The sequence below is a fragment of the Neoarius graeffei genome, chromosome 5 (genome assembly GCF_027579695.1).
Source record: "Neoarius graeffei isolate fNeoGra1 chromosome 5, fNeoGra1.pri, whole genome shotgun sequence".
Taxonomy (NCBI): Eukaryota; Metazoa; Chordata; class Actinopteri; order Siluriformes; family Ariidae; genus Neoarius; species Neoarius graeffei.
This window is the reverse complement of record NC_083573.1, coordinates 94,483,786-94,505,814: the sequence shown is the minus strand read 5'-3', so window position 1 is coordinate 94,505,814 and position 22,029 is coordinate 94,483,786. Positions and strand designations below refer to the sequence as shown.

At 40.9% G+C, this 22,029-nt stretch overlaps 1 protein-coding gene across 1 annotated transcript in view; it reads right to left on the bottom strand.

Annotated features, from left to right (window-relative positions):
- The window catches only part of plod2 (procollagen-lysine, 2-oxoglutarate 5-dioxygenase 2), a 146,688-nt gene that overhangs the window by 42,748 nt on the left and 81,911 nt on the right, over nt 1-22,029 (bottom strand). The window contains exons 5-8 of the mRNA XM_060922536.1: nt 21,244-21,356; nt 20,926-20,989; nt 20,584-20,681; nt 2,547-2,648 (exon numbers count right to left, since the gene is read on the bottom strand). Of these exons, the coding sequence (XP_060778519.1) occupies nt 2,547-2,648; nt 20,584-20,681; nt 20,926-20,989; nt 21,244-21,356 (377 nt within the window). The remainder of the gene's footprint in view (nt 1-2,546; nt 2,649-20,583; nt 20,682-20,925; nt 20,990-21,243; nt 21,357-22,029) is intronic.

The window sequence follows — 22,029 nt, the reverse complement described above, 5'->3', positions numbered from 1 at the left end:
CCCCAAACACTGAATTCAAGCCACAGTACACTCTGAAGACAGTGAAGCATGGTGGTGCAAGCATCATGATATGGGGATGTTTCTCTTACTGTGGTGTTGGGCCCATTTATCGCATACCAGGGATCATGGATCAGTTTGCATATATCAAAATACTTGAAGAGGTCATGTTGCCTTATGCTGAAGAGAAAATGCCCTTGAAATGGGTGTTTCAACAAGACAACGACCCCGAACACACCAGTAAGCGAGCAGCATCAGGGTTCAAGACCAACAAAATGAAAGTTATGGAGTGGCCAGCCCAATCCCCGGACCTTAATCTGATAGAAAACTTATGGGGTGACATCAAAAATGCTGTTTCTAAGGCAAAACCAAGAAATGCAGAGGAATTGTGGAATGTTGTCAAATCATCCTGGGCTGGAATACCTGTACACAGGTGCCAGAAGTTCTCAGAAACCGTGGTTATACAACTAAATATTAGTTTAGTGATTCACAGGAATACTAAATCCTTAAGATTTTTTCAGTTTATACAGTAAATATTTGGAGTTTGTAATGAAAAATGCAGACACTGCTATTTTTTTGAACAGCCCAATGTTCATTTTTCTTCATTTTCTGTAAAGTAATTAAAATATTCATACATTTTTCTTCATGTTTTGATGTAGAATATAATGTGCAGTGTTCCCAATGCATGGAAATAAAAACTATTATAAGGATTGTGAGCTTTACTCACGTTTTTAAACACACTGCTATTATTTTGAACACAACTGTATGACTTTATAATTTTAGAGAATATCTGTTTTGTTTTTTTCTTATGAATGTACAACTTTAATCATGGACATTCTGTGTTTTATTTCGATATTATTACCCCCACCATCTCAGCTCCCTTTTTTTAAATTTATTTATTTATTTATTTATTTATTTTTAAACCTACAATGGCCCTAATCCGCAGTCATACGGTACTTGTTGAAGACAAATGGCCTGACCCTGACCCCACCACTGATCCAGCTTTGGCCAACAAAAAAGACATATAGTATATCAATGCAATATCATAATATACATCCATCCATCCAAATCAGGATGTTCAACCTGAGTTCTCTGTTTCCTCACATGTTTCAGACAAAATTACAAAATAGAAATGGCTGTATCTGCATGACAAAATGTCCCTGCACTTGATTTGTGTGGGAAACATTCATCAATATTTGTAAAAAGTCGAGTGACTGTTTTTTTTTTTTTCAATAAATAAACCCAGACACCAGAAAGTTTTCACATGAATTACCTTCATGCCATTTAAGTGGAAAGACAGTGTGGCTGTGTGGAAATAATCAACAAATACTGTAAATATTCATTGTCCACTATGAAAGATTTGCTGTGTAAAAATGAGAATCCTATTTATACCATTACATTTGGCGAAAAATAAGTAAATAAATAAATAAACCACATCAAGTCAAAAGTCAAAGTCCTTCCCACACCTTACAGTACCTGGTATTCCTAGGCAGTCTCCCACTCAAGTACTAACCAGGCCCAATCTGTATGGTGGCGCATCAGGCAGCGCCGATCTCCGTTTCCATAGCCCTCGGCTTCTCGCCTATACATAGCTAGGGTTACAGTGGGGGGCTAGTCCTCTGGTAACCACGAGAGTTTAACTCCCCATGCACATCTGTATTGCAGCGTGCCTTGCCAGATGGTAGTAGGTACCATTTTTATGATGGTCTTTGGTATGACCCGACCATGAATAGAACTCACGATCTCCTGATCGAGAGGCGGACACGCTACCACTAGGCCACTAGTCGGTCAAATAAACCACATACACAAGACTAAAGCAAAATCAAGCCATGCTACTAAAAATTGCTGGCATTAAATTTATTTACATTCTGCTCTATTTCTATAATTCTATTAACATAATCATATTACCTGGTCTCCAGAAATGTTTTCTCGCTTTTTTTTTGGTCGTAATTATTCTTTTGAAATCTAAATGGTTTTGACTGAATCCAGAGTTTAACTACGCTGCACTACTTCACCTTCCAGGCAGTGCCATGTGGCAGTAATTATCCCATGGTGAGCAACTCGGAGGCTAAGGAAAGCAGAAAATAAGACAGGCACTAAGCAACAGACACAACAGACAGCTGTCACACCGATAAGCCTGAACAGCTCCTTTAGAAACTCACAGCCTTAGCTGAACCCTGCTGAGCAAACATTCAGTCCAACCACTGAAACTTGCCCTGTGCATGAAGCCCATAACATTTAGGCCACTAAAAAGTGGCCTAGTCCTGGGTGACACCCGTTTAAATAAACCCTCTGTAAAAACCAGAAAGCCATTTCCTGGACCACAGTAACACAGAGTTTCCTGGTCCGAGACTCAGTTCTCCAGACATGGTTGTTGTTGTTGGATGTGTGATGACAGTTCTGGTATATCTCAAGAACTTCCCATGTCCTTGGATTACTCGGAATGTAACACAATGTACACACTCCCATGGGTGAATATACAGCAAATTCACTTGTATTTCAAGCGATGAGGCCGTTTTCAAGGAAATCTGACTTCTTGGGTTACTCACTGTGAATTGAGACAAATCCAGCATGTCCTGGTCACAGATGGTGCAGCCTCGCTCGTAGGTCCAGGCATTTGGGACATAATTAGCCAAGTAATTCAAATAAATCTGAGAAAGAAAATTGAAGAATTAGTTTGGGAATAAGTGTTGCCTAGATAAACATGACCGAAACCAAAGAGTATCAGTGGAAATGATAGAACTTGCTACAAATAAGTGTTCTGATTCATTCCCTAGCTTTTATGTTGATTCTTTAGGGGGAGTGTAATACATGTGCGTCCTTGGATAGAAATTTGTTATTTAATATATTTCCAGTGAATATAGCCACTTCACATTTACACACAACTTTTGGAAATGACTTCTTTAAAAAAAAAACAAAATTGTAAATTGTTAGGGAAGTAAGGATTCAGATGGATGGATACAGTATACACTACCGTTCAAAAGTTTGGGGTCACTTTGAAATGTCCTTATTTTTGAAAGAAAAGCACTGTTCTTTTCAATGAAGATCACTTTAAACTAATCAGAAATCCACTCTATACATTGCTAATGTGGTAAATGACTATTCTAGCTGCAAATGTCTGGTTTTTGGTGCAATATCTCCATAGGTGTATAGAGGCCCATTTCCAGCAACTCTCACTCCAGTGTTCTAATGGTACAATGTGTTTGCTCATTGCCTCAGAAGGCTAATGGATGATTAGAAAACCCTTGTACAATCATGTTAGCACAGCTGAAAACAGTTGAGCTCTTTAGAGAAGCTATAAAACTGACCTTCCTTTGAGCAGATTGAGTTTCTGGAGCATCACATTTGTGGGGTCGATTAAATGCTCAAAATGGCCAGAAAAATGTCTTGACTATATTTTCTATTCATTTTACAACTTATGGTGGTAAATAAAAGTGTGACTTTTCATGGAAAACACAAAATTGTCTGGGTGACCCCAAACTTTTGAACGGTAGTGTATGTAAAAGTTACATAAAAAAGTTCTTCTGCAAATCGCACTTGTGTCATTATAAAAGACATTGGCATGGATTGGGAAGTTTTCAAGCAACAAGTAAGAATCACAGTGAAGGTAAAGGAGCTTCCGAAAGTTTTCAAGGACAACATTATTAAACAACATTCGAATGGAAGAAGCTACAGAGCCATAACTATCTATCTTTATTCTATCCACATTCACTGGATATGAGCAATAGTGCGCTCTGATTGGCTACTCTACTACTATGATATCAGCTCATATACCGTGAGTAGAGAAAAACAAAATGGCGGATCGTGTTGCTGAATCAACCGAGGACAAAATAAAAACTCTACTCGAAAACAACCCCCCCCCAAAATACAAAAAAAGCAACAAAATATTGAATAAAAGTATTTGATGGTAAGAGCATACCTTTTTTATTATTATTATCATCACATTTTTCACAAAGTGCGACTGTTATTTCGACAGTTCGTTTACATTCGAAGCAGAAATGATTTTGTCAGACATTTTGTATACAGTTTTTATTTGTTGAATTTGCAAAAAATAAAAATGCTCTGTTTCTCAAAATCCACTGAATGTGGATAGAATTAAACAGTTATTCCATTCAATCTTGTCATACGTGAATTATAGCCAACCCAGTGCTACGTGTCTCGTCAGCTATCAGCTCATGTACGACTCGATTTTGTGGAATAACTGTTTAATGTATTGTCAACACCCTGTAGACTAATTGGCTTGTCAGTCTGCATCAATCATGAGCACACTTCAGCTACTGCTGGCTTGTCACAGCTTCCCCAGACAAACAACCATTCACACCTATGGACAATTTAGAGTAGCCAGTTAACCAAACTGCATGTCTTTGGACTGTGGAGGAAACTGGAGCACCCAGAATAAGCCCACAGAGAAATGGGGAGAACATGCAAGCTCCACACTGAAAGACTCCAGTTGGCCATTGGGTTTGAACCCAGAGCCTTCTTCCTGTGAGGCAACAGTGCTAACCACTACACCACAGGCCTTAAACAGTCCCATCAGTACAAGTTTTTTTTATAATACGCAGGTGGATTCTGGGTGATTGTAACTCTCTTTTTTTTTTTTGGGTGCATCCATATACCACAAAGAGGATTTATAACTTTTCATCTTTATTTATCTTCTTAGCAAAATCAGATTGGGTCAGTAGCAATTCCACTGGCCATATTGTATCTTATAATGTCTTTGGAGCCCTCTCATCTCCACTGCTGTGTACTAAAATCCAGAGTCAAAGCTCAATTTTGGCAGCCAGATTTGAGTAGACGCTGCCAAGATGTCAGTCTCAAACTGGGATGGTTTTATTATTCAGCACATTTCTGATGCAGGAACCTTTACAGGAACAGGAGAAAATTTTTATTTTTTTATTTCTCCATGCACATTTCCAACACAGGAACCAGCACCATTGTTTACCTTCACTGTCCCAAGACCAGTGTCACTTCTTGGGACACTGTTCTTTGGTTGCGTCTCCAAAAAAGGAGCAACATTTTTGGAGACCAGGAACAACTAGGATAGATTCTGGATATTTCCAGAACCCTTTATTTCCTCAAAGATTATGGATCCACCTCCTGTACTGCTATTTTGCTTGAAAGTGTCTGGCTATAAATCTCCTCGTTCAGACCTACCGCCATCTAGGGAAGGTTAGAAAAGCAGCCTTGGGCCCAAAGGGTTGCCGGTTTGATTCTCAGGACCAGCAGGAAAAATGTGAGGGGAGTTGAGTGAGTACACAGCACTCTCCCCTCCCACAGTGTCATAGCTGAAGTGCCCTTGAGCAAGGCACCTAACCCCCAACTGCTCCCTGGAGCATAGCTGCCCACTGCTCTGGGTATGTGTGTGTGCTCACTGCTCATTTGTGTGTGTTCACTGCTTCAGATGAGTTCAATGCAAAGGAGGAATTTCACTGCGCTTGAGTGTGCATGTGACAAATAAAGGCTTCTTCTTCATCCTAATCCAGGAAATGCAGTTTTTGTTATTGTTTCAAGGAAATCATGTGAATGAAAAGTAATTTCACCATGCCTGGTTGTGTATATTGTAGAGATGCTTAGCTATAGGAAAATGGATCTGAAATATAATAACCTCCTATGTATATGGACTGTATAGGTATAGTGCATTTAGAAGTACAACATTTATTTGTGCAAACGCCAACAGGAGTAGCCATGGCAGAATGGTTAGAGAAGCAGCTTTGGGACCAAAAGGGCACTGGTTTGAGTCCCTGGTCCAACAGGAATGGCTGATGTAACCTTGAGCAAGGCACATAACCGCCAGGCTGCTCTGGGTATGTTGTATATCCACTCTGAATAAGACTGTATGCTTAATGCCATAAATGTAATGGAGCCAAGCAACATGGGTAGCTCTTGATGATGGCAAATAGCTAACCAACGATCTACAAACTTTAATGAGGCTATGATAGGATTTGATTAGACAATACACATCATTGTATTCATTAATTTGTTCTTTTCTAGCTCAATGTGGTATCACTCTAAAACTACCTAGCTATGTTAAACTGAGAAAATGCTCAAATACAGGTAGTCGTCGACTTACGACTGCGTTTGGTTATGACTGACCGGTCGTAAACCGATCTGGTCGTAAGTCGGCCTATGTTAAATGAACATAAGTATATTGTGATGTGTAATGATATTGTAATCATAAAGTCTTATTTTATCAACATTTTCTTATTTCGTTACCTTGGCTCATTATTTGGTTTAAGTCAAACACTGCATACTACACTGCGTACAGTACAATTCGTTTAATATGTGCAAAACAAAAAATACGAAATACAGGTGTGAAAAATAGAAAACATTTTAGTTTGAAACATACCAAAATACAAATGTAAAACATACCAAAATACAAAATTTAGTGACCGCTGGCATCACTGGTGCTTGGCTGTGGGTCATCTACGTCATCATCAGCTGTTGCAGCACTCGGGCTGGTGGGAGCATTTGCTCGTTTCATAAATCAGGAGCTGGGGCGGAAACTGTATGATGGAGTGCGCGAGAGAGACTGCACATGTGCCAGGAGCTGGGGCGGAAACTGTATGACGGAGTGCGCGAGGGCGCGCGAGAGAGACTGCGCATGTGCTTGGAGCTGGGGCGGAAACTGTTGTATGCGGCGAGAGGCGCTGCCGGGAGCTGGTGCGGAAACTGCCGTACGCTCAGCTAGCTCAGCTGGGAAACACTTGCCAGTTATAATCAGACGGTCGTAAAGTCGATCGGTCGTAAGTCGCATAGGTCGTAAGTCGACGACTACCTGTATCTGGTTCTCTATCACTGCCTTAGCACATGCATTTGTTTATAAAATGTATATTTTTATCAGTGTTGTAGTCGAGTCACTAAACCTTGAGTCCAAGTCCAGTCTCAAGTCCCCAGTGTTCAAGTCTGAGTCAAGTCATTAAAGAAAATTTCGAGTCATGTCCACTATTGATCCGAGTCGAGTCTGAGAACAAGACTCCAACTGCACCATTTGACGGTGGCTGTTGCTGTCTTTATATGAAAGCATCTCTGCTGCTGTGTTGGACGAACACTACTGCTTGACTGCCTCATTTTAGTTAATAGGCTACAGATAAAAAGCGTGTTCATTGCTAGCAAGCCCCGCCCACTATCAACAGGGCAAATAACATAAGAGGGTTAACACTAGCTAGTTCAGCACTCAGCAAGCAAGCCCCGCCCACTATCAACAGAGCAATGAACATGGCGTGTCACTTCCTTCTCTGGGTGGAGTCTTGTGAAATGACGATTGAAGTTCGAAGTTGTCCCCGTCATCTCCTTGATAGTTCTTCTACATATGGAACACATCACAGTACATTTTTTCCCACTGCACAAGAAGTCTGTATAAGCAAAGTGGATAATCCTAGGGGCAGCTTGCCTGTGACCCTGTAGAACAGGATAAAGTGGCTACAGATAATGAGATGAGATAATCCTAGGGGCGTTCTCTCCAGGCATTTTAGCGTCATTAACGTTAGTTTGTTCCTGAACATGACGTATGAACAGGTGAATGTGCATTCTCTTGCATGAAATTAGTATAAAAATTAATGTAGATGTAAATATCTTATGCCAAATTATTATGGCATGTTACAAAAAATAAAGAAAAAAATCTGAGTCCTCATCTTTAATTTACGAGTCCGAATGCAGTTAATGCACGAGTCCAAGTCCGAGTCATCAGTGCTCAAGTCCAAATCAAGTCATGAGTCCTTAAAATTAGGGCACAAGTCGGACTCGAGTACTACAAGTCTGGTTTCTATATAAATAGTCTTGCTTTTCATATTAATATAAATTATGTATTCCAGCTAGTACAATTACAAAATGTTTTTGAAAATCCATAAACGATGTAAGCTTATGCTGTAAAATAGCTTGTGGGAGCATGATCAAGGGTCAGCTGTGAGCAGTGAGGAGTCCGGTAGAACTGGCAGGTAACATGTGATTTGCGTTTCACTGGTGTTTCATTATGGGAAATGTATTTATATGTGCCTCTTATGTTCTTGCAGGGAGAAGGCAGTAAACTAGAGTGAGAGAGAGAGAGATGAGCAACCCAGCACCGTGTGTATTTGCACGCATGTGTGTGTGTGTGTGTGTGTGTGTGTGTGTGTATCTAAAGATCAGAGAGAAAAATAAAGTTGATGAAAAGTGATTTTTAAACTAAAAATAAAATGCACCTTGAGTTATCATCTTTGTCTCCCATTCCCTCATTCCCTGAACGGCAAGAGTGATACAATGATAATCTGTTATTTCTTGTATAAGTGACTATCCCACTCCAGAATTCATTAACAGTCACTTATACAAGAAATACTACTCATACATATTTGTAATTATAATATTCCTGCAAAAAAATGTCAATTTCCAGTCCTAGTTGCAGTTCCACCCCAGCATGGAAGATGGCGATAATCATAAAAAGAACATCTCTTGTCTGGGCCTTCAAATCAGAAGTGGGTTTCCCGAAAGCCTCTTAAGGTTAAGAGTATCTTTAACTGCCTCTTAAGATCCATTGTTAAGCTAACATGGTTTTCCTGAACAATCTCGTAGCCAAAGTAGTACTTTAGTTCACTCTAAACTTACAGTGGACCTGGATCACTCCTTCACAACAAAGAGTGTCTCCTCGCAGCTGAATACATGACTGCGCATGCATGCGCCTCCGAGGGACTCTCACAGTCAATGGGCGGAGACTGGTGTTAAATCTACTGCCAGCGATAAATAATTTTCTTGTACATTCAAGTATATCAAGTTAATTATTAAATGAATATACGCAAAACATTATGAATATACACTACCGTTCAAAAGTTTGGGGTCACCTAGACAATTTTGTGTTTTCCATGAAAAGTCACACTTTTATTTACCACCATAAGTTGTAAAATGAATAGAAAATATAGTCAAGACATTTTTCTGGCCATTTTGAGCATTTAATCGACCCCACAAATGTGATGCTCCAGAAACTCAATCTGCTCAAAGGAAGGTCAGTTTTATAGCTTCTCTAAAGAGCTCAACTGTTTTCAGCTGTGCTAACATGATTGTACAAGGGTTTTCTAATCATCCATTAGCCTTCTGAGGCAATGAGCAAACACATTGTACCATTAGAACACTGGAGTGATAGTTGCTGGAAATGGGCCTCTATACACCTATGGAGATATTGCACCAAAAACCAGACATTTGCAGCTAGAATAGTCATTTACCACATTAGCAATGTATAGAGTGGATTTCTGATTAGTTTAAAGTGATCTTCATTGAGGGCGGCGTAGTGGTTAGCACTGTCGCCTCACAGCAAGAAGGTCCGGGTTCGAGCCCCGTGGCCGGCGAGGGCCTTTCTGTGCGGAGTTTGCATGTTGTCTGCGTGGGTTTCCTCCGGGTGCTCCGGTTTCTCCCACAGTCCAAAGACATGCAGGTTAGGTTAACTGGTGACTCTAAATTGACCGTGAGTGTGAATGGTTGTCTGTGTCTATGTGTCAGCCCTGTGATGACCTGGCGACTTGTCCAGGGTGTACCCCACCTTTCGCCCGTAGTCAGCTGGGATAGGCTCCAGCTTGCCTGCGACCCTGCAGAAGGATAAAGCGGCTAGAGATAATGAGATGAGATCTTCATTGAAAAGAACAGTGATTTTCTTTCAAAAATAAGGAAATTTCAAAGCGACCCCAAACTTTTGAACGGTAGTGTATTTCAATATGTTATGGAATCACGTACGGATATCATAATGTCACATTGATATCAGCACATTTTAATCAAAATATAGGTTATTATTATTTAGCTTATTATTTGCTCATTCTTTCGTATGAGCATTTGTTCATTTAATTAAACAAAAAAGTTTGGAATTAAAAAAAAAAAAAGTTATGGTCCAGAAATGTAAAATAGTTTCAATTATTAATTACTACATTATACATGTAATGCTTAATGATGATACAGTATATTAACATATTTTAAACAGTTTATATTCCATTGGTTTTTGGTAAAAAATGAACGCCGTATGACCTCATCAACTGGATTTAGCAACTACTAATGCCTATATCGAGGACGCACATTGCAAAGGCACTCTTAGCAAAGTAGCTCTTAAGACTCCTTCTTAAGAGTGAGTTTGGGAAAACCACATACAGAGACAATGTCTGTTGCTGAAGACCATCTTTAAACTCACTCTTTAGCCCTAAAGTGCAACATTATCGGGAAACCCAGCCCAGTTCACTGGGAGAGATAAGTCTCAAAAAAGCCAGAGGAGATAGTGGTGAGGAAAACCTCCATGACATGTCATGAGGATGAAACCTCGAGAGGAACCAGACTCAAATTGGTATCCATCTACTTCTGAGTGATAACGGATTATAAATCAAATCATTATACAATATACAAGTCTGATCAGATCACAAAAGAGTCATGGGATGAGGACAGATCAGTGTTTAGGATTACAGTAGCAGTTCATGAGTACTAAGAAGGGGCAGAGCCTTTTCTCACAAAGCCCCACAGTTATGGAACAGCCTTCCAAGTAGTGTTCGGGACTCAGACAGAGTCTCGGTGTTTAAGTCTAGACTAAAAACATATTTTTAGTCAAACTTTTTGTTAACGGTTTTTATTATGCAAAGGAGTTGATCTGGAGGATCCTTAAGGCCAATTTATGTTGACAACCCAGTCCTCGCAGATGGTGTCACAGACAGTGTCTGCGTAGCCCCCCCACCTTCACAGACGCTCTGCGTGCACCTCCCAAAAATTGTGACCACCGCAGAAGCCTCGCAGACAGCGCCGCAGACAAGAGGGCTCTGATTGGTCCACTCTACGTCCGCTGAACACGCACTTCCGCTTCCCTACTTTCCCGGTTTGGTTTGCTTTCACGACCGGCATTTTTAAAAACACGAGCGAAGATGGAGCAGCACGAAGAGCGGTTGATTGAGGAAGTGAGGAAGTACGTACATCTATACGACTCCAGTTATAGTCATTATAAGTAACCGGAGGATAAACACTCCACTAACCACACCCACCAACTACTCCTAGCGACTTCGCGCCCCCTTGCGTTGTGCCGGTGAATATCATTGCGCACGCCTATACTCCCTGCTCAATGATAAATTACAACTGTCTGCGAAAAGCTATCTGCGAAAGCCTTGTCGGAAGAGCATGCAGAGGCCTTTAGGCATAGAGTGTTTTGGTAAACTGGGATGTATGGATGCTACCCCCCCCCTCACTCATTCATTCAGGTTTGTTGACGGTGAAGTGGTTGGATGCTTTATGTCCCGGGGCTCCCTCATGTCTGTCTTACCTTCTGGCTCTGCCCTTTTAGTTATGCTGTCAGAGTTAGTCTTGCTGGCATCCCTGTATCCTGTTTTTACTCATTAAGTGACATTGGGCATACCTAACAACCCCTCCCCCCCATCTCTTCCATCTGTCTGTCCCTCTCTGTTGAGTTACATGTCAATCCTGAGACACTAGTGGTGTTGACCTCTTTTGCTCCTCAGATCTGACTGATCCATCCTGATGCCCTACTTCTGGCTGGAGTCTCATCACATCGCTCCTATAGAAGACGGCCCTATATGGACAGTCGAAAGTTGCACTTGGAAGATGCTCTGGACACTTACAGTAATACTTTTATGGCTGTGGACTACAGTTGACTTGCTAACTTTAGGACTGCAGTTGTCATGAACAGTTTTGCACTCAAGTTTCCATCAATGAACAGTTTATAACTTCAACAAAACGGACTTCATGTTAAAACTATAATGAATTTCCTGTTTTCACAGTTATACTTTGTGACTCTATGGGACACTGTTATAGAAGCTAGTTATTTATAAATCACCCAGATGAGGATGGGTACCCTTTTGAATCTGGTTCCTCTCAAGGTTTCCTCCTCATTTCGTCTTCCTCATGTTGCCACTGTCACTACAGGCTTGCTCATCAGGGATAAATTTGGGATAAAATTAGCTCATGTTTAAAGTCTTTAATTTTCTGTAAAGCTGCTTTGCGACAATGTCCATTGTTAAAAGTGCTATACAAATAAACTTGACTAATCCACATTTTTATTCTCTTTGGTGTTATTGCAATCTTGAATTACATTGAATTGACTAACAGAGACTAAATAGAGCATGATGGGATAGATGCTGTGTGTGTTCTTTGGCCAGGACAGCAGTGTTCCAGGCTTGGCTGTGCACTGGATGTGGATCAATCCCAGGCAGACATGGATACACTACCCCACTGCTTTTCACTACTGGAAGCCAGTGCTTGTAAAACTAAACTGTGGATCCTTGACCCAGTCCAACAACAGATGGCTGGCAGATGCAAAAGGGCTTTCACAATTGGCATCCAGTTAAGCGTGTTAGTGTTGTCGATAGTCCCAGATTTGAGTCTTGCATCGATTCCATGTTCACATGACTGTATTAGGAGCTGGGGTATTGTACTGTAACTGGGGCTTTAATGAGGTCAGCAGGGTACAACAGAAACTAAGAGGCTGTCGTTGTTTATAAAAAGACAGGAGACATAAACCAGACAGCTAACTTTGCTCCCTGACAGTAGCTCAGTGCTGCTTCTGTTTCTGTTTCGTCCTAATGCTCCATGCTTATATTTACAGTATAGTATACGTACAGTATTTTCTTGATGACCCTGAGAGGAACTAACAGAAGTTCATTTTTAGGTCAATGATGATTAGTTGTTCAAAGCAACACATACAGATGTTTAAAAGGTTAAGAGACGATGATTCACCCCCAAGGAGAGTTTACCGTAAGTTATCATGATTCCCATGGTGGAGGGAAAATTAAAAGCAACAGCTGATCTAGCAGAGCAGATTACTCTATCATTTAGCTATTCGTGTCCAGCTTTCCCTAATATTTCACAATCAAACTGAATTCTTGGCTCAAGGTTTCAACCTTTAGTAAAGTATCTGTGGATTTTTGGAAGCCTGAACACCCACACCCGACTGAGAAATCATATGGTCCAAACATCTTGCCTGTGAAATCATAGAAATGAGCGCAGCTTGCCAGAAAGACTGTGTTTGGGAATATATGCCAGATATGACTGATTGTTTTGCAGAAATGGGAAATGTTTTAGTTAGAAGCTTCTTATAACATATTGTATGCACGTTCTGTGAGCTGAGTGATAAGTCTGCTTTCACACTAGGCTGTGCTTTTAGAGCAAAAGCGCTGGACAGAATGCACTGTACACTGCAACAATAAAAATAACACCACTTTTTTACTATAATAATAATAGTAATCAGTTAAATTTATATAGCGCCTTTCTCATACCCAAGGTTGCTTTACAATTATAGGGGGGAAAAAAAAGTCCACCAAAAGAAGGTCAGGATGTCATTCCAATGGTGTAGTAGCCACAGTCCCACCAAAAGGCGCATGAAAATAAGTCCCATACTGCCTTCACAGCCGCCGCAACGCCGCCGGGCAACATCGCTCAGAACATTGCACCATGGATCCACAAAGCAAGCACAGAAGCACCACCACGCAGAGCACTGGTATGGCCCAAACCACCTGCACAGCCACCGCGATGCCACCAAGCAACATTGCTCGGAACACCGTGCCAAGCACAAAAGCACAAGAGCAACAAGTTCACTGCAGTCCATAGCGAAGAGCACAGGCATCACCCACAGCGGACCAAGGCTAGGAGGGAACTGATGCCCAAAACTGGGTCTGGAGCTACATCACAACCAGCGAACAAAACACTCAAACAAAAAACAAACATCAAACTACACAAACACAAAAAAAGAAAAACAAAAGAGAAAATAAAACTATATAAAACCCTCCAGTGAGAAGCGGCAGCCAGAATGTGCACAGCGTATTCTCAACCAGAAACGGAAATTGCCTAGTCCTACTAGTCCTAGACAGTATCCACTAACTAACTACCCTAGACTGGTATAACTCTGGTTACTTCATTGCTTTCTATGTAGATTCTGAGGCACAAAATCAAGAGAATTTGACCTGCTTGTGTGACTTTACTATATCACATGTCCAGTTAAAACTGCAAAGGTCATATCATATACTGATAAATCTGATAATAAACGGGCGCATTGTTATTTTTACTTACATTCCAAGGTTGTAGGTTGTAACATTCATAATTACAACCCCGATTCCAAAAAAGTTGGGACAAAGTACAATTTGTAAATAAAAACGGAATGCAATAATTTACAAATCTCAAAAACTGATATTGTATTCACAATAGAACATAGACAACATATCAAATGTCGAAAGTGAGACATTTTGAAATTTCATGCCAAATATTGGCTCATTTGAAATTTCATGACAGCAACACATCTCAAAAAAGTTGGGACAGGGGCAATAAGAGGCTGGAAAAGTTAAAGGTACAAAAAAGGAACAGCTGGAGGACCAAATTGCAACTCATTAGGTCAGTTGGCAATAGGTCATTAACATGACTGGGTATAAAAAGAGCATCTTGGCGTGGCAGCGGCTCTCAGAAGTAAAGATGGGAAGAGGATCACCAATCCCCCTAATTCTGCGCCGACAAATAGTGGAGCAATATCAGAAAGGAGTTCGACAGTGTAAAATTGCAAAGAGTTTGAACATATCATCATCTACAGTGCATAATATCATCAAAAGATTCAGAGAATCTGGAAGAATCTCTGTGCGTAAAGGTCAAGGCCGGAAAACCATACTGGGTGCCCGTGATCTTCGGGCCCTTAGACGGCACTGCATCACATACAGGCATGCTTCTGTATTGGAAATCACAAAATGGGCTCAGGAATATTTCCAGAGAACATTATCTGTGAACACAATTCAGCGTGCCATCTGCCATTGCCAGCTAAAACTCTATAGTTCAAAGAAGAAGCCGTATCTAAACATAATCCAGAAGCGCAGACATCTTCTCTGGGCCAAGGCTCATTTAAAATGGACTGTGGCAAAGTGGAAAACTGTTCTGTGGTCAGACAAATCAAAATGTGAAGTTCTTTATGGAAATCAGGGACGCCGTGTCATTCGGACTAAAGAGGAGAAGGACAACCCAAGTTGTTATCAGCGCTCAGTTCAGAAGCCTGCATCTCTGATGGTATGGGGTTGCATTAGTGCATGTGGCATGGTCAGCTTACACATCTGGAAAGACATCATTAATGTTGAAAGGTATATCCAGGTTCTAGAGCAACATATGCTCCCATCCAGACGACGTCTCTTTCAGGGAAGACCTTGCATTTTCCAACATGACAATGCCAAACCACATACTGCATCAATGGCTGCGTAGAAGAAGGGTCCGGGTACTGAACTGGCCAGCCTGCAGTCCAGATCTTTCACCCATAGAAAACATTTGGCGCATCATAAAACGGAAGCTACGACAAAAAGGACCTAAGACAGTTGAGCAACTAGAATCCTACATTAGACAAGAATGGGTTAACATTCATATCCCTAAACTTGAGCAACTTGTCTCCTCAGTCCCCAGACGTTTACAGACTGTTGCAAAGAGAAAAGGGAATGTCTCACAGTGGTAAACATGGCCTTGTCCCAACTTTTTTGAGATGTGTTGTTGTCATGAAATTTAAAATCACCTAATTTTTCTCTTTAAATGATACATTTTCTCAGTTTAAACATTTGATATGTCATCTATGTTCTATTCTGAATAAAATATGGAATTTTGAAACTTCCACATCATTGCATTCCGTTTTTATTTACAATTTGTACTTTGTCCCAACTTTTTTGGAATCGGGGTTGTAATTATTTTCCATAAATCTCTTTATATTCGGTTGCTGACAAGAATACTTATATGTGTCGCACCACAGGATTTTTGTACCAGATGCTCTGTTTACAGAAGGCGTAGAAAAGGCATTGAAAAGCACGCAATATTTTTAATCACCATTTTCGCTGGCTGATCCAGTAACTATTCACAAACAAATCACCTCAATAGCGCCTGTACGGGATACATTTACCACTTTTAACATCATCCACGACTGGGACAAGAATAGATCTTCTTTCTGCTATAAAAATCAGTGAACGACATTTTGATTTGCAGTGAAAATGTGTCGATCATGAGAGCACAGTTTTCACGGAATGTTTGCTTGGCAGCACTAAAGGCCAATTTATGCTGACAATGCAGTCCTCGCAGACGGTGTCGCAGACAGTGTCTGCGTAGCCCCCCCACCTTCGCAGACGCTCTGCGCACACCTCCCAAAAACTGTGACCACCGCAGAAGCCTCGCAGACAGCGCCGCAGACAAGAGGGCTCTGATTGGTCCACTCTACATCTGCTGTACACACACTTCCGCTTCCCTACTTTCCCGGTTTTTGTTTTCACGACCGGCATTTTTAAAAACACGAGCGAAGATGGAGCAGCATGAAGAGCGGTTGATTGAGGAAGTACGTACATCTGTACGACTCCAGTTCTAGTCATTATAAAAAAAAAAGTTCTAGTCATTATAAGTAACCGGAGGATAAACACTCCACTAACCACACCCACCAACTACTCCTAGCGACTTCGCGCCCCCTTGCGTTGTGCCGGTGAATAACATTGCGCACGCCTATTCCCCCGCTCAACAATAAATTACAACCGTCTGCGAAAAGCTATCTGCGAAAGCCTTGTCGCAAGAGCATGCAGAGGCCTTAAGACTTCACCACATGTTTTCTTGACCTTCCGAGCAGCATCGTGTGGTCTGTTGCTCAACAAATCTGGGAAATTTGCCAATAATCTACAGTCAAGATTGTCTCCTGATGGATTCACAAGGTTCTGTATCATCTGTAGTTGTCAGTGCCTGGAAAATGGACCATTTTTTTACCATTATGCTTGGTATTTCTCAGTATGTCCACCAACTTGCAATATGATTGGTCAGGAGGTGGGGTGTAATCCATTGGGCAAAGCCTAATGCTTGTGTCACACTGTCTTGTATCTTGCCACATAAGTGGCGTGTGTGTCAAACACCAAGAAATAAGGCGTATTTTGTCCAAAATGAAAGTCCTGTGATGTACACAGCATATGTGTGGCATTACTGTGGCGTATCTGGGGTTTGTATGGGGTTCAAGGGACATAAAGTTATGGCTTACCGAGGTGTATTCATGCCGTATGATGCGTTGCCATGGTGTAACCATTTTGTTGGTGTGGCGTTTCGTTCTTACCGGTACATATGATGTACCTGCGGCATATCTGCGCCATTCACAGGTGGGTATAAAAGGGGGCCCCACGCTGCGTTCATTGTCATTTGTCACAGTCAAGAAAGCATCATACCAGCAAAGAAGTCAGGACCCAAGAAGGGCAAGGAAAGAGGGAAGACATCAGCCGCATCCACCCAGCCAGCCCCAGAGCCACCTTCATCAGATACATGTCAAATAAAGAGTTCGCACAGCATAATAGGTGTTCGAGCAACGTTCTCACCGTCTTACTGCTGCGTAGCTTTTGTTTTTACGGCATACACATGACGTATGTGTGACGTGTCAAAGCTGCTACATATGCGCTACGTATTTTTAAGTGCGGACTTAAAAATACGCCGCACCCTGGTGTACAAGGAGATTGCGTTACACATCCTAGAGCAGGGGTCATCAAACTACGGCCCGTGGGCTGACTCTGGCCTGCCACCCCCCTTTGACTGGTCCCCCAGCCCCTCTCCCCCCCACCACTTGAACCGGCCCTATGAGGCAATCCCCAAAAGTGGTCATGGCCTATTTTTTTAAATTGCTTTTTGGCAAATAATAACGTCTGCATCTTGTATTTTGTTGATTTTATCAATTAAAATTGATATTTAGTTATAAAATGAACTATTCATATTTTCCGAATTTTCATCATATGCTCGCGATCAAGCAGTGACAGGCAGCGCATGCGCAGAGAACTGTCAGTGTTCAGGACAGCAAAATCGCTAGCGGTAAGCGAAAAGTTGACAGAGAGTGCAGAGTTTTTAAAGAACAGTGGACCACCGATTATTTTTTTGTTCGGTGTAAGGACCGTGCAGTTTGTCTTGTATGTAAAGAAAGTGTGTCGGTTTTCAAAGAATATAATCTGCGTCGTCACTATGAAACCCGCCACAAAGAGTATGCTAGTTTGCGAGGGCAAACAAGAGAAGACAGGACTCGGAGGATGAAATGCGGACTGGCTGCACAACAGAATGTATTCCTTCACCAAACCCAGATCAACCAGGCTGCCGTCTGAGCTAGCTATAAGGTAGCTCACCTACTAGCTACCCATGGAAAGCCGTTTACTGATGGGGACTTTGTTAAAGTATGCATGCTTGCTGTGGCTGAGGAGGTGTGTCCCGACAAGAAGGATGCACTCAACGCGGTGAGTCTTTCCGCACCTACTATGACCAGGCGAACCGAAGATTTGGGGGACAACGTGTATGACCAGCTGAATGAGAGAGCGTTAGAATTCGAGTTTTTTGCTTTGGCCATGGATGAGAGCAATGACACAGAGCAGGACACAGCACAACTGCTGTGATCTATTGCTCATATTATTATAATTTCACTGTTTTTTTTAAATGTATTTATTTTATAGGCCTATTTATTTGGCCTTTATTAAGTGCTGCACACAATTATTATTAATATTATTAATAATATCAACAGGCCTACCTACAATTTATAATTTTCCACTCACCTTTGCCAGTGTCAATCACCTCAACTAGGCAGATGTTTCTTACCTTGACAGCTTTGATGTTATTTTTATTAGAAAATAAATAAATGGAATATCTGTGGTATTTCAAATTAAAACAAAGTGTGAAGACTCAATTACTACTTTTGCAAACCACTAGTAAAGATAAACAAATATGTGCCAGGAATCAAGTGTTGATATAGTAGTATGGATATAGTAGTGGGGATATAGTAGTGGGGATATAGTAGTGTGGATATAGTAGTGTGGATATAGTAGTGGGGATATAGTAGTGGGGATATAGTAGTGTGGATATAGTAGTGTGGATATAGTAGTGGGGATATAGTAGTGTGGATATAGTAGTGTGGATATAGTAGTGGGGATATAGTAGTGTGGATATAGTAGTGGGGATATAGTAGTGGGGATATAGTAGTGGGGATATAGTAGTGGAGAAATAGTAGTATGGATATAGTAGTGGGGATATAGTAGTGGGGATATAGTAGTGTGGATATAGTAGTGGGGATATAGTAGTGGGGATATAGTAGTGGGGATATAGTAGTGGGGATATAGTAGTGTGGATATAGTAGTGGGGATATAGTAGTGTGGATATAGTAGTGGGGATGGCCGTGCCAGGCTAGTAATCTCTACTACACGATGAGGCCTGCTGGTGGTCATATTTGTCTGGGTCATACAATTCTACGTTATATAGCTGACCCGACCCCGGCCCCCATCACAGTCAGGAACGACAATGTGGCCCCCAGAGAAAAAAGTTTGGTGACCCCTGTCCTAGAGTATTAGCTATGGAAGCTGGTGATGCTGTAATGTTCCTTCCTTACTGCCTGATACGCCGTACATACCGTATGCAAGGCTGAAACGCCAATGTGTGACACAAGCATAAACAAGCCTATTTATTTATTTTATTTTAAACAGTAGTCCCACCATTATATCACCTAGATGATCTGTGAACCTTTCTGGCAGGCTTTTTTTAAACCAAAAAAAACAAACAAACAATTGAGTACCTCTGATTTGTATGTTTTTCTATCTGATTAGAACAAATTAAATGTTCAAACCAAATAACGTACTTGGATTTGGTTCCATCTTTAATCAGGATGTAAAATAAATGGATTGATGTCACTCAGTACTTTTTTCCTCAGAAGAAAGTTCCCAAGTTTGTTTTTGGAAGGTCTACTGTTGTTAAAAAAAGGCATCTAAAAGTGTGCTCAAATAAATTAAAAAAATTAAAAATAACCCTCTAGTAGGGTTGATTACTGCAATGGCCTTTTCACAGGCCTGCCAAAAAAGACCATCAAACGACTTCAGCTGGTTCAAAATGCAGCGGCTAGGGTTCTCACACGAACAAAAAGAACAGAGCACATTACTCCAATTCTAAGGTCCCTTCACTGGCTTCCAGTAACCTACAGAATTGACTTTAAAGTATTGCTGCTGGTGTACAAATCTCTAAATGGTACAGGGCCCAATTACCTCTCTGATATGTTGCAGCGGCCTAACCCAATCAGATCTACCAGATCAAAACAGAACAATTTACTATTAAAACCAGTTGTTAAAACAAAGTGTGGTGAAGCAGCTTTTAGCTACTATGCAGTGCAGCTATGGAACCAACTGCCAGAGGACATTAAAAATGCTCCTGCTGTTGGCAGCTTCAAATCTAGGTTAAAGACCAAGCTGTTTTCAGATGCTTTCTGTTAAATAATTAATATTGTCTTCTTTACATTGTTTATAATCTTTACTTTCTCTGCATGTTTTAAATTTACTTTAACTTTATTCTATTTTATTCTTTATTCTATTCTGCTGGTTTTTTTTTTTCTCATCCTATTTGAACTACTACTTCATTTTATTATTTTATTTTTACTATTGTTTAATTCTTATTATTTTCTTTTAATTCTTTTAATTCTTTTAATTAATTGTTTTAGAATAAAAATAAAATTATTTTATGTAATTTTATTTCTCTATTGTTTACTGTTTTTGTTTTTACTTCTGTAAAGCACATTGAACTGCCATTGTGTATGAAAGGTGCTATATAAATAAACTTGCCTTGCCTTGCCTTGCCTCTCATGTACGAACGTACCATAAGGAAAGTGCTTACTTTGGTGTTTATGTTGCCATGGATGACCACAGGAAGACTGTCATGGATGATGTTTCTGATCCGAACTCTCTCGGTCCCGAATTTCATCAGAACTTCATCTACAAGGAAATACGACTGTTTACACTTGGAAGTGATCTCAGTTACTTTAAATACTCTGACAGCAGGGCAAGCAGTAACCACAAGAACCACACTGTTGTAGTAAAAACAATAGAAAGCGGTAGAAATAACTCAAATCGGCCAAAGATGCCATGGGAAAAGTGTCTCTGTATATCACTACATGTGTATTAAGGCAGAATTCCAAGCCATTTGATAGATGAAGGGATTCTTTGTGAATTCACTCACCGACTGCTCCATTTAGATTCTGAAATATCTGGCACTTGTGGTCCAGAGTCATATTAAGACTTTCCTAAAACACACACACACACACACGACATGAAGCAAGAGCCTGAACGACACCATGAACGTCGTGACTATGTGATGTTTTTTTTTTCCTCATGCAACTTCCAAACTGTATATTTTTGTCCTGTTTGTTTGTTTTCAGCACTTGCGATGTGTTGTCATGCATGTTATAGTAACATGTGGTTAGATTACGAGCTGAATTACAGTCTTGGCTCTTACACTAGTTCTGGACTTCTCACACACGTGCACACACACACTCACCCTCTGTAGCGGATCCACGTAGATCTTCGTGTAAAAGAGCTGGTCATCGTCGTTGTCATGCAGCTGCCACTGCTTCACGATCTTATTGATGTACGGGGCGTAGCCGATAAAGCCTGGAAAACAAAGCCACAAAGTTTACAGTAGCCCATAAAGAAATGTGTGAGAGCGCTTTGGTCAGAAGTCATCGCGGTTTCGACGTGTCAATTATTTTGCCTGTGAAAATGCCTCCGTCTCGAAGCACATCTTGCACAAGGCCTGAAAAAAAAAACCTCTGCAAGGCATGGGCTGGCCTGTGATACAACTTAAAAATCCTGTCAGGCTCTGGCTTTCTGTGTGAGTCCAATTATCTGCTCAGGGCCTCAGGGCCTGCTCGGTCTCAATCATGACCTGCATGCTGTTTTCCTCAGGAACACAGGCTGCAAAGGAAAATTGTAGGGTTTGGGTATGTTGTGGGTCTCTGTGCATTTTCGAGCCCATGATTAAGATGTCCTCAGTGACTCTACACACAGCATATAGCGGAATGAAGAAATGAGAAATGGAATGAGGGAGAAGGAAAAAAAACGGAGATAGCGTGCAAGACCCTCGTTTAGATTATCCATGGGAAGCAAAATGTTCATTTAAAGGTAGACTGCCTTTCAGATTTTTCAAGTGTAGGTCATAAAAAGAATTTTCCCCGATACTCAATTATTTTTGTTGAATGGAGCGAAAGCTACTGAATTTGAATCACAGACTTCCAATTTTATTATTATTATTTTTTTTAATAGAACAATGAATGAATTTAGGGCC